Source organism: Artibeus jamaicensis, unplaced genomic scaffold (assembly GCF_021234435.1).
Source record: "Artibeus jamaicensis isolate MK-2021 breed Jamaican fruit bat unplaced genomic scaffold, CSHL_Jam_final contig_685, whole genome shotgun sequence".
Lineage (NCBI taxonomy): Eukaryota > Metazoa > Chordata > Mammalia > Chiroptera > Phyllostomidae > Artibeus > Artibeus jamaicensis.
Genome location: NW_026521924.1, coordinates 36,139,212 through 36,151,547, shown reverse-complemented (window position 1 = coordinate 36,151,547; position 12,336 = coordinate 36,139,212). Strand labels below are relative to the sequence as shown.

The window sequence follows — 12,336 nt, the reverse complement described above, 5'->3', positions numbered from 1 at the left end:
GTGGAGCCAGGAATCTCTGGGAGCATATCCCACCCACCGATATGGGAGGGGTGAGCACATGTGGTTCAGAGGTGCCCGCGGAGGGGCTGTTCTTATCTCCTTGAAGCTGCGTGGGCCCCTTGAAGTGGCACAGAGGAAGAGCAGGATGGACCAGCCACAGTGCGGTTTGGGACCCATGTCCGGGGCTGCAGACCCGTGGGGAAGGCTTGTGCTGACCCACAGGAGCCTCCAGGGAGGGCGGTCTGAGTCCGTGAAGACAGACTCAGGCCACGCAGGCAGGCAAGTCTGGGCTTCAGAGAAAGGGGACGGTTTTTAATGCCAGTCTGTCCCCAACAACATTCACGCTGACAAAGTGCCTGCCATTCACCCGATAGACTGCTCTGAGTCTGGTGTGGCAGCGCTGCCCGAGGGACCCTGGCACTTCCTGTGACTGCGCTCAGCCCCCAGCCCACCCTGGGCCCCGCCGGGCCACTGTCACGGGTGGGGGGAACCTGCAGTTGTCCTTCCACACTTGACCCAGTTAGAATTAGGGTCAAATTTAAGAAACTTGCCAGCCCGAGACAGGGTGAGAGTGAGAACTGGCCCCACCCCGGCCTGGGATGAAGCCCCTCTGTGTGGTCCCTGAGGACCCCCTTGCCCTCCCATTCCAGTCACTGGTGCCCCCTGGGAATGCCGGTCACCCAGACGCCAGGGTGGGGCAGCATCAGCCTGTCCGCACACCTGAGGCCTGGGCTGGGAGCCGCCCCGCCTGTCCGCCCGCTGGGTGCGTTCGGGACGGGAGTCAGGCTCTCCCAGGCCCGTGGGCTCCCAGGGGCAGGAGTGGACGGAGGTGGGAGTGTGTCCCCATTCCCGTCGGAGTTCCAGTGGTGGAGGGGGGCTCCTGGGGGAGGGTCTCTGCCCGGCTGGGGTCGTGTGACGTGGGCAGGACCAGGAAGGGCCAAGCCCACATGTGCTGCACCCTTGGTGCCTGGCCTCGGGGTGGGGGGTGGGGCCCCCGCCGTTGGGACGGAGGGAGGAGGCTGAAAAAACGGGCCTGGGGCCTGGCGGCACATGCGGCAGTAGTTCCCAGTGTCCACGAGGGGGCAGCACACACAGTCACTCCCCCTGGACTTTACCCCGCACCCGGGGTGGGAGGCTCCCCTGCCTCCACACCCTGAAAGCTGGGAGGTGGGCGGGGTCACGGCTCCGGATGTTCCTGTGCACACTGGGGGGGAGGGGCTTCTGGGGACCGTGGGTCTTGGCCACAGCTGGGGTCTGGGACACAAAGCTGGGGCTGTGGGGTGCGGGTGGAGCACCCACCCGAGGCACACCGTGGGCTGTGGGTCTCGGGCCTCACAGTGCCGAGCGGCGCCGAGGCTGCAGGACAAACGGGACCGGAGACGTTCGAGACGAGAGTGCCCAGCACACACCACCAGGCCCTCACACGTGGCGGGGGAACTCCGCCACGCAGGACAGGACAGGAGGGAAGATGCAGCTCCTGGTGTCAGTGCAAAGCCAGTTCTGATCTCAAGGGCCTTCTGGAAGGTTCCGGGGCTCTGGAGTGCCCACACCAAGGACGAGGGGGACGACACCTCACAGGCTGGGGGGAGGGTGGGTGATTGCTGAGGTCAGGTGCTCTTGGGTGCCGGGCCTCTGGGAGTGGCCGCTGGAGTCGGCCTCACTGAGGCCTCCAGGCAGCAGTGAGACGCAGGGGCAAAGAAGGGTGTGGAGGAGCGGAGGGGTGCCCTTTCCCTCCACAGGCGGGTGAGGGCACGGGATAAGTAGGGGCAGCTTCAGCTTGGGGTCCCCCTTGGGCAGCTGGACAGGTCCGTGGGCTGGTGAGGGGCCACTACAGCCAGATGGTGTGCCCGGGAGCAGGGGCTGGTAGAGCCTCAGGGCCGGGGCCCAGGCCGGGGCACGGGCTCGGTGGGCACTCCGCTTGGACGCCGGGCTGCTGGAGGGGAGGCGGAGGCCCACAGAGGTGCCGGTGGGGCAGGTGCCGTGCCCTCCACTCCCTGGTGAACAACCGGGAGCGGAGACGCCAGGACCCCTCCAGCAGCTTCCGTCTGCATTCCGGGCGCCTCCGAAAAGCCCCTGAGCTGCTGAGGCTGCACGTCCCGCTGAGCCCGCCGAGCGCACTCTGTCCCCTGCCCATGTCTCCCAGGGGCTCCTGACGCCCTCACTCCGGGCAGGAAACCCCTCCCCCAGGCTGCAGGGTGGCCCTGGTGGTGACCCTGTGTCCTAATAGTGGTTTCAGACCCCAGCAATGGGATCCCCGGGCGTGTCATTGGGCAGCGACTGTCCCTGTGGGTACGTCCCTTGCTGGGCACCCTAGCGTGTCTTTGACAGGGACCGAGATGTGTGTCTAACGTGTGAGCCCAGCACAGGCCACGTGTCCCTGGGTGGGTGTGGCTGGGGCACGAGGTGGAGGGTGGAGCGTGCGGAGCCCTCGGGAGCTGGGGCAGCAAGTGTGTGCACGTGTGTGTTCACAGGCATGCACGCGTGTGCACCTGTTGGGATTCCTGAGTGTGCATGTCAGAGAACACATGCATGCATGCGTGTGAGTGCGAGCATGTGTTTCGACTCTGCCTGTGCAAGAACAGCTGGTCGTGGTCCTTGCCAGCATGGGGTCCTGCCAGCTCAGCACTGGGGGTCTGGGTCTGCACTGGGCAGGGGCCGGGGGCAGGGTGGGTGGGCCTGCGGGGGTGGGGCAGGGCCTGGATCAGACTTTGGGCGGCCGCCCCAAGGAAGCTGGTGAGGGGGCCAGGCCTCCGATGGCGTCTTCCAGGGACGCTGGCAGCTCTGGGTGGGAAGGCGGCTTCGCACCTGCACCGCTTCCTGGAGGACTTAACGGGGCCACAGGCTGGGCTTGCGCCGTCCCTGAGAGCCTGAGGGCCCAGCTCCCTGGGTGGACTCTGGTGAGGAGGACAAACAGCAGCTGTACTTCCAAGTGGGCTGTGGGGATGGCTGTGGCTCCCGGGTGCCAGGGCCCAGCTGCCTGGAAAGTTGGGGGGGACAGGTGGCAGTGCCAGACTGATGGGGGTCAGAGGACACTCGAGGGGGGAAGGGGCCAGAAGAAGGGCTGTGCCCAGTCCCATGCATGCTGGAGATGCAAGGCCCCCCTTCCACCTCCCAGTGTCTGGTAGAGCTCCTGCCCCCGGGGGGGGGCACCCTGTTTAGGCCCTGGCTCCCTGGGAAAGCTGTGGACCCTCGACAGGGTGGCGGCTCCCAGGACATCAGGTGCCTCAGTGTCCTCTCTCCCTTGTGCCATCCCCAGACACCAGGGTCATCCCCCTGCGTGCCGGGGACAGCAGTGCCCCCTGGGCCAGCCCTCTGACCCATTCACTTGTCTTCACTGCGTGTAACACTTACATGGCGCCTGTTCATGCTAGGCCCTTCCTCAGCACTTTACAAACCTCACTCTCACCCCCCTGTCACAGTCCTGTTACTGTGCTCGTCCCCCATGTGAGGGCCAGGGATCCCTGCCCAGAGCCGCACATGCCAATGGAGCTGGCGAGCTGTGATGGTGTGGAAGCGGCACGGTGTCATCAAAGTAGCAAACGACGTCATGGAGACCGAGGGTGGCATGCTGGGCTCCGACGACAGGCCCACCCTGCGTCCACTGGTGGGCGTGGCCCTCTCACGGGGGCCTGTGCGCGTACCTGTCTCCTGCCTTCTTCCCGGAAAAGTCCTTGTCCCGAGGCTTAGCTGTTCTCCTGAGCTTCGGGGAGAAAATCCCTTTGCACTATTTCATGCTACGGTGTAAATGGCTGATTTGCCAGAAATAGCTGCATTTAAAGAGAAACCTCTGTCCTAGCCTCAGCACTGTGGACACACAGGGACAGGTAGTCTCCTGCGCAGTAAAGGAGGCCTCCACCTGCCCCCACCGCGACAGCCAAAACTGCCTCCAGGCCTCGCCAGGTGTCTCCGGGTGAGAGAGATTGGGACACGGAGGGGGTGTGGTCAGCGTGCGAGGGGAGGGGAGGAGTGGTTCCCTTTCAGCACAGCCTGAGGGAGGGTCTGTAAAAATGGAGGAAGAAGGTGCTTCTAAGCCAGGACCTGAGGCTGCTGGATCCCAGCCACTTCCTGGACTCCCGTCCGCCCGCTGGTTTGGCTGCCCAGCAGGGTCCTCTGGGTTTGGCGCCAGGTGGCCCTGACAGGTGGGAGCTCTCTGTGAGGTTACCTGAGCTGCTCGAGGTGGGGGGCGCCTTGGAGACCCCACGGGGCACCTGTGTCCACACTCTGCTGCCAGCACCCCGCTGCCCCCCCGAGGGCCATGGGTGGGGCCCATCTTTGCCGGCAGTGAGCTCCGTGGACTGACCTGGGGATGGTTTGTCAGATGGCCTGGCCTTCCTGTCCCCCTCCTGGCTTCGTGTGGTGACCTTGTCCTGGGAGAGGGGTGGGTGGCAGCGGGGACTCTGAGCACCCACAGGCCCTGCCCCAGACTGGCCAGCTCTGTCTCAAGCCTGCTGGACATCTGGCCAAGCGGGCAAGGCGCTCGGGCGAGCCCGGGCCGGTGGACAGGCAGCCAGAGCCCAGATGCCGGCGGCCTGTGGGTGGGCATGGCGGCTGGCCACTTGCTGGCAGCGAGCCCGTCTCTGCAGCACGGAGCTGCAGCTGCCCACGTCCTCCCAGAGTCTCCCGGCAGCCCCAAGACGCGCTGGCCCCAGGGGGCACTGGGCACACATGCTGCTGCTGGCTCCAAGCGACGCCTGTCCGAGGGCAAAGTGACTGCTCACTCAGTCAAGGAAGGTCGATGGGTGGGGCTGGGGTGAGAGCACATGCAGGGCTGCGGGGGTCTGCACGGCCCTCCCCGGAGAGCTCCCTGCAGGCGGCGAGCAAACAAATCAGACGGCGTCAGACGGTGTCGAGGGGCCCGAGCTGAGGGGGGACCCACAAGCAGGGCCTCCCTGGGACGATGCACTGGCCTCCCAGCTCGACGGAGGGAGGGCACAGCATTCCGGGCGGAGGGACACTCTGTCCCCCCTTTGCCGAATTAGGCTCCTGGAGGTCTTCACACAGGTGCCGGGTGGGGCTGAGGGCTTTGGGCGGCAGGTGGATGGGCTGGTCTGGGAGCCGCAGGCTGGACCCCACGAGAGGAGTCAGCCGGAGGAGAGCACGTGGGGTGTCCAAGTGCGTGCGAGCGCCGGTGGGCAGGGATCCTGGGCCAACCTCGGCACCCGGCGCCTGGCTGGGCCCTGGGCCTGTCTGTTCCTCCTGCTGTGTCTGTCACTGAACGGGGACAATCCTCAGAGTCCTCCTTTGCCCACAGTGTGGGGAGGGGAGGGAGGGACCAGAAATGACAAAGCGCACAGCCTCCCAGACACGGCCCTTGCTCCCTGAAGGTGGACCTCGGAGTGAGGGACACAGGACCTCAGGGTGGGGGACCCCTGTGAGGCCCAGACCCTGCAGACGGACTTCCGTCCCCCGGGCGTCGGGCCTGTCTCCGTCCCCCACGGCCGTGCACCCTGGGAGGCAGGGCGGGACTCTCACACGGAGAGCACCGGGCAGCCCCGTGGTGCCATCAGCTGGCCTGCCAGGGGCTGGACACTGGTGGGGAGCTCCGATCCTTGGGAAAAAAACTATAAATTAAATTTTATTGAGTTTGGTGTAAGATGCTTTTTAAAAAATCAATGCTTTCGCATGTTAAGTCTCTTCCTCACTCCCTGCTCCCCGGGGAGCTGGGTAAATGCAGCCCTGTCTCCTGATGGCAGAAAACTCCTGCGGGGGCGGGGTGTGTGGGGGGCTGGAACCCACCGCCTGCATCGGCACGTCCTGGTGCCCCAGAAAGAGCAGGAGGACCGCAGAGCTCCGGCCCAGGCCGAGTGATGGAGGACCTGTCCTTGCTCATTTCCCCAAATTAGTCTGTTTTCCAGGCTGGCGGAGTTTTCCCTCCGGGCCTCTGCTGGGATCATCTGTTTTCTGCTGAGGCCAGAGATGGGGGATGGGGGGATGGGGAAGGAGCCCGCTCCCCTTTCCACTGGGCAGAGGGGGTGGTGTTGCCGCCCCCCAGAACTCCAGGGTGGGCGAACGCCTGGACAGAAGCACCTTCTATGAGCCCCGCGAGCAGACCGGGGCCATCCCAAAGGGCCCCACACACACAGGGTCTTGGAGTCCGTCCACCTCCACGGCCGCCCGGGGACTGGCCTCACCCCTCGCATGTGGGACTCACCGCCCCGCCCAGCCCCATATTAGGGCCAAGACTGTAGAGTCAGGAGCCCAGGGTTGGCAGGAGACCAGGAGATGCGGGTTTCCAGGGGGTGCAGAGCCTGCTCCTGACCTGTGCCGCCTCCTCTGCAGGTCCCCCCGGGGGTCTGGCTCCTGCCACCAGTGGCTGTGAGACATCTGCTGACCCCCCAGCATGAGCCCCGTTTGTGTGGGGCTCTGTGGGACACGGCAGTGAGAAGACAGGACTCGTACGGGGCAGGGGACAGGCCGGCCAGGTGAGCTCCCACCAGGGAGGGGCCGGACTCCTGAGACCTCAGCGCTGGTGCTGGACAGTGGCCCCCATCAGTCCTGTCAGCTCACCCACGAGTCCCTGCTGCTCGGTGTGGCCAGTGAAGGGGACAGAGGAGGCAGCTCTGGGGGCCTGGGGACAGTGCTCAGTGAGGAGTGCTGACGGGACAGTGCTCCGCTTGGCGGTGGCCGAGCCGGCCTCCCGAGCACCCGGTGCAGCTGAATTTCTCCGCTCCTCTCCGGCTCCTCTGCTGTCTTGGCAAAGAGGGCTTGAGCCTGAAAGCTTCTCCATCTATTTTTCAATCCCTGCGCTCCTGTCGCTGGCGTTGGACTCACCGCAGCCGAGGGTGTTCGCCACTCGGTGCGCCTGGGCCGCAGGGGGGCATGTGCGGAGCCTGACACCAAACTGAGAACACAAATGACCAGTGAGCCAGCTCATCGGAGGGACATGGCAACAGAGGAAGCGGATGTTCAAGCCTCGGTGTGGGGTGTGCCTTCCGGAACCTCGGAAGCGCCTGTGCAGACGAGAGCGCAGAGGGTCCCTCGGGTTCCCTGCCAGTCCGGCTGTGGGTCTTCTGGCTGGAGGGGCCGCCCCCTCCACCCCCGCCTCCACAAGCAGCCGCATCACCGTCCTTCATGGGCCCCTCCCTCTCACATCAGAGGCCCAGAGGGGGGATTCTCCTGGAGGGGACTGGAGCTCCTCCTTAACAGACGGCGGTAGTGTCCCCTTCTGGAGTCGGCATGTCGGAATTGCAACCTCTGTGTCCAGTTTTCCTAAGGGCAAGGGTCGCCAGAGGCCACCCCTGCGGGTCCAGCTGTGCCGGGGGAATGCAGGGCGCCCCTTCTTTCCTGTTGCCGTCCAGGCCCTGGTGCCTGCCCTGGGTGGGCCTGGCTGGAGCCCCTTCCTGGGCCTGGGCTCGGCTGGGGAGCCGGCCGTGGTTGTTGACGAGGAGTGGGAGGTGGGGGAGGGCGTGCGGCCCCGGGACACGCCCGTGTGCACAGGGTGTGCACGGCACGAGTGGCAATCAGTCCCCAACGCTCTGGATGACTCACAGATGGGTGCTGCGGCTGCCTCCGCCATTCCGTGTTCTGCCGAGTGACAAGGAGCACAGTGTGCACTCTGCTCTCTCTGGAGACCTGTGTGAGGAGCCCAGTGACCAGCTGCTGAACAAGCCTTTCCCTGGGTGGACCCCAGGGTGCTGGGCGGGCGTGGGGGGGCTGTTTGCGGTCGGAGGCAGCGCCTCCCTCCCAGGTGGAAGGGGGCTCCGCGGGGGCCTGCCCGGGCACTGCTCGAGTCGAGTGCTCAGGGGCCGGGGAGGAAGTGCCCGTGGCCTCCCAGCGGCAGGTTCCAGAGGGACCGGCCAGGACACCCTGAGCCCCCCAACTGGGCACGGCCACCTCTACTCACTGCCCTGTGTCCAGAGCCTGCCTTCTTTGGTCCTCGCCTGTGGCAACAGCGTCCCCGCTGGTCTCAGGCCCTGGTCTCACCCTGGGCTGTCTCCTCCTTGCCTGGTCCTGACCACAGGCCCCCCGGGGGTCTGCAGACAAAGTGTGCGCTCCCAGGGGTCAGTCTTCCAGGCCCCATCACTGATTACTGGGCCCCACTGCCTGCGAGGGTGCAGGGGGCTGGGGGTTCTCCCTGCCTCTTCTAGGACCCCTCCTCTGGGCCCGGCTCAGGCCACCTCTTAGAGACTCCTCTCCGACGCTTCCCTGCACACCCAAGGGGCAGGGTGGGGGTACAGGCCAGGCCGGGTCCACCTAGAGGCCCATCGGAGAAGATCCGCATGCGCCAGACCCTATAAACCAGAGCCTGGCAAGGTCCGCCCCTCTCCCCGCTTGGAGGTGACCAGTCCAGGGCTGCTTGGGCCACTCTGGCTCCTCAGGCGAGTGCTGGCCTGGTCCTGCCCACCTTAGAGGTGACCAAGGCGCTCCTCAGAGCGCACATTGCCTGGCAACCGGAAGGGGCCCACCAGCACAGTGACAGCGAAGCCTGGCTCAGCCAGTCCTGCCTCCTCTCGCTTCCCGCCCCTCCCCTCTCTCCCGCGGCTGGTGCGGCGCCGCAGGGGTTAACGGGGGGCGGGGCGAGGCGAGGCGGAGGGCGGGGCGAGGCGAGGCGGCGGGCGGGGCGAGGTAGCCGCCGCGTCCCTGCGCGAGACCCCGGACGGTAGGAGCGCGGAGCCGCTGCTGCCGCCTCGGCCATGCGGCTTTCGGGCCGAGGGCCTGGGCTCGAGCCCGCGCCGCCCCCCGCGCGTCGTCCCCGCTGATCCCGCGTCCCGGTCGCCGGGCGCCGCCGGCACCATGGTGCAGAAATCGCGCAACGGCGGCGTGTACCCCGGCCCGAGCGGGGAGAAGAAGCTCAAGGTGGGCTTCGTGGGGCTGGACCCCGGCGCGCCCGACTCCACCCGGGACGGCGCGCTGCTCATCGCCGGCTCTGAGGCCCCCAAGCGCGGCAGCATCCTTAGCAAGCCGCGCGCGGGCGGCGCGGGCGCCGGGAAGCCCCCGAAGCGCAACGCCTTCTACCGCAAGCTGCAGAATTTCCTCTACAACGTGCTGGAGCGGCCGCGCGGGTGGGCCTTCATCTACCACGCCTACGTGTAAGTGTCCGCGCCCTGCGCCCCGCGCCTGACCCCGCGCGCCCCGGCCAGCAGGTACCGTGTCCCCTGGAGAGAGGGAAGGGCGAAGATTGGAGAGATCAGGCAGGAAGGAGTTCCGGGGTGCGGGCTTCAGGTCGGGCGGGGGCGCCCGTCCCCCGCCCTCCCCAGGCTCCCCCCCACCCACCGCGGCCTGCCCGGCTTGCATCAGCCCCCATCCCCCAGGACGGGATGAGCAGAGCCCCAGGCGTCCCTCCGCAGCTTGAGGGGCTCCTCCCCAGGACACTGGGCCGAACAAAGGGCCAGTGGGGAGGGAGGGCGGCGCTGCCTGTCCTGCCTCTGCCTCTGGACTCCTGGGGGTCCCCCTGGGCTGGAATTCCCTGCGAAGAAGCAAATGATGGGGGAAGGGCTGGCCTATCCTGCCCAGTCCCCAAAGCTGTTCACTTCATCTGGGCAGGCTCCTGACTTCCTGAAATGGGGAGGGGTCCTCCCATGGCCGCCCACCCACAGCCCGAGGCTGAGGACAGTTGACTCCTGTGCTCTGGTGCCCACCCGGCCCAGCCCCACCTGCATCCCTGACTCCCCTCTCCTCCCCCCAGCACGCAGCCCTGACCCCCCTCTGCAGCTGCTGGCTGCAGAGCAAGCGTGTGCCTGCTGCCCGCTCCTTACTGGGACTCCGGACCCCTCCTGGGCAGAGCGGGTGCCCAGGGAGAGGGGCTCGGCTGCCTGGGGCCTACTGCCAGGCCCCGGGAGAGGCTGCGAGTCTCCCCAGGCCCGGGGTTCCCGGAACTTCTGGCTCCCTGCGCAGGGCCCGTAGCCGCGGCTGGCATGGTGTGCACCGGGCCTTCGAGTGGTGTTGGTGCAAGTCCGCCTGTGAGGCCGTGTGGTCCGCCTGGCCTCTGAACCGGCAGGCACCCGCTCCCATCCCACCGGACCAGGCCAGCTCGGCCATTTTGTGTGAAGGCGTTTTGGGACAGGAGGGAAGGGCGGATTCTGGGAAACTGCCTCCACCGGACCCGTGCCCACCTGGGATGAGAGGGGCGTGTCTCTGGGAGTGTGACTGGGGCATGTGTTGACAGACCCTCTGTGGGACGGGCACAGCGACCCTGGGAGGGAAGTGCCGGGCTGCTTGCGCAGAGGCTGTCCCGGGGGGGCCGAGTCCCTGGGAGGTGCCCCGAGTGCCATCCCCAGGCCCGGCAGGTGGGCGGCCAACCCGAGAGTCCCAGGGGCAGGGGCTCCCATGGCACGGCAAGCGTCGGCCCCCACTGGCCCCCCACGGTGGCTCTGGCTCCGGTGCTCCCAGGCAGGCCTTGCTCAGATGAGCGGCTCCTCCTGGGAGGAGCCCTGTGTCCCCTCACCAGTGACCATCCCACCCCCCTCCCTCCCCATCTGCCTGGGGCCAAGGGGGCTCCGGGTGGGACCGGCTCTGGTCACGCAGGTCCTGGCCCGAGGTAACCTCTGGTATATGTCAGCCCACCCTTAGCCCAGCAGCTGGGCACGAATGGCCCCTCTGTGAGGCCCCGTCCCTGGCCCTGAGTGGCTGCTCCCTGCCGGGGCCTGAAGGACCAGTCCTCGGTGCCAGCTGCCTCCTAAAATTGCAGTGTTCACACCAGAAGCAGGCGTGTGGGGGTCCTGGGTCCCGCTCTGTGCTGCCTGAGGCAGGGGTCTGTGTTCTATCATTTCTTTTTCCAGCTACCCTGAGTCAGTACAGGCAGGCCGGCTGTGCTTGCACTCCAGGGGGTTTTGGGGGTACTGGCCCCTTCTTTGGAGGCATCCTGGCCCCTCCTGGACCCCTCTGCCAGGCACCAGCTTCCCTGAACTGCCCTTGCTCCCAGCTCACAGGCGGGGGCAGAGGCAAACTCAGGGAGGGTAACCCAGGGGCCGGCAGGAGGGGGCCGCTGCCATGTTGGGTGAGGCACTGAAGTCCAAGGACAGATCTGCTTCAGGCCTCAGTGTCCCCGTCAGTGAAGTGGGCCCAGCGGGGCCTGGGGGAGAAGCACCCTGAGGGCCGGCTCCGCGTGGGCTCTCCCCAGGGTGACACGCCTGTCCTGCGGGTGTTGCTCACGGCCCGTCCGTCACCCAGCCCGGGCCCTGGAGCTCCCCACTGTCCCCGTGCCCAGCCTGGCTCCAGAGGCCTCTGCCCCCGGGGTGTGGTTGCCCGGGTACCCTGCTCCCTTGCCCAGCTCTGGCTGATGGAGAGACTCCTGCTTTGGTTTGTGGATTCACTAATTAAATGAAGTTCAAGCTCCTCCTCCTGGCCTGGCGCTGTTGGGCTGTTGGGCCCGGGGAAGCCAGGGGTGGGAGCGAGGGACCAGCCCCAGGGTGGCAGGGTTGGCTGCGAACCAGTCCTGGGTCTGGGGCAGCGCCAAGCCCTCCGGGCCACCTTTCTTTTGCCCTTTGCCAAGAAGCCCAGTTTCCGGAAGGTGAAAGGGTCCCAGTGGGCCCCTGGGAGCAGCTGCTGTCAGAGGTGGGAGGGAGGCAGCTGCCCTGGGGCCTCCAGGCTGCGTGGGCCTCAGGCCAGGTTCCCCTCCTGCCCCGCCCTCTGCGGGCAGGCTCTGGGTGAGGAGCCGTGGCTGCTCCTCCCTCAGCCCGTGAGCTTCTCCAGAAGCTCTTCAGGGGGCTGCAGCCTTCTGGACTCAGGCCTCGGGAGGGCCCGGGACCCCGAGGTGTGGGCCAGCCCCACAGAAACCACTGGGACCCCTTCTCCCAGCCCCGAGGCCCCTGGAGGCTCCTGCCCCTGCTCTAGCCGGATGGGGGCGGACCCTGGGTGCAGTGATGGCCCCTGTGGGCCTGGGCACCGCCCCTCAGTCCCGATGGGCCCTTCGCCCGGTGGGGGGCAGGGAGCAGTGTGGCCGAGCTGCTGGCAGCCCTGTGCCCACCCCTCGCCTTGATGCAGGTCTCAGGGCCTGAGGGTCTGTGCCCGGAGAGGGGGCGCCTCTGTGGATGAGGATTTTCCAGTCCAGGGTCTGGAGTTTTGGGGTCCCTCAGAGGGAGGGTGAGCCACAGAAAAGGCCCCAAACCACCCTGTTGGGGCTGTGTGTCTGCTCGGGAAAGGCCCTCGGGGGTCCTTCAAGAGCCCCCGCCACACGCAGGATCCTCGGGGGCCTGGTCTCCAGGCCCTGGTAGGTGGGAAAAGGCAGCCACCCTTACCGGGGTCCCTGAAATTCCTCACTGGGAGACCCCACTTCAGTGGTGGGGAAACTGAGGCCAGGAAAGGCTGGGTGAGTTCCAAGTCACTCCATTCAAGCCGACGGGGCATCTGTGCTTCAGAGAGGAGCACTGGGGTGCTGGTCGCCCGACCCCCCACACC

General features: G+C 66.9%; 1 protein-coding gene across 2 annotated transcripts in view; it reads left to right on the top strand.

Annotated features, from left to right (window-relative positions):
• Positions 1 to 8,614: 8,614 nt before the first annotated feature.
• The window catches only part of KCNQ2 (potassium voltage-gated channel subfamily Q member 2), a 40,097-nt gene continuing 36,375 nt past the window's right edge, over positions 8,615 to 12,336 (top strand). For both annotated transcript variants that reach the window (XM_053671212.1, XM_037153573.2), the window contains exon 1: positions 8,615 to 9,029. In XM_053671212.1, coding sequence (XP_053527187.1) covers positions 8,734 to 9,029 — 296 coding nt within the window. In that variant the 5' untranslated portion in view covers positions 8,615 to 8,733. The remainder of the gene's footprint in view (positions 9,030 to 12,336) is intronic.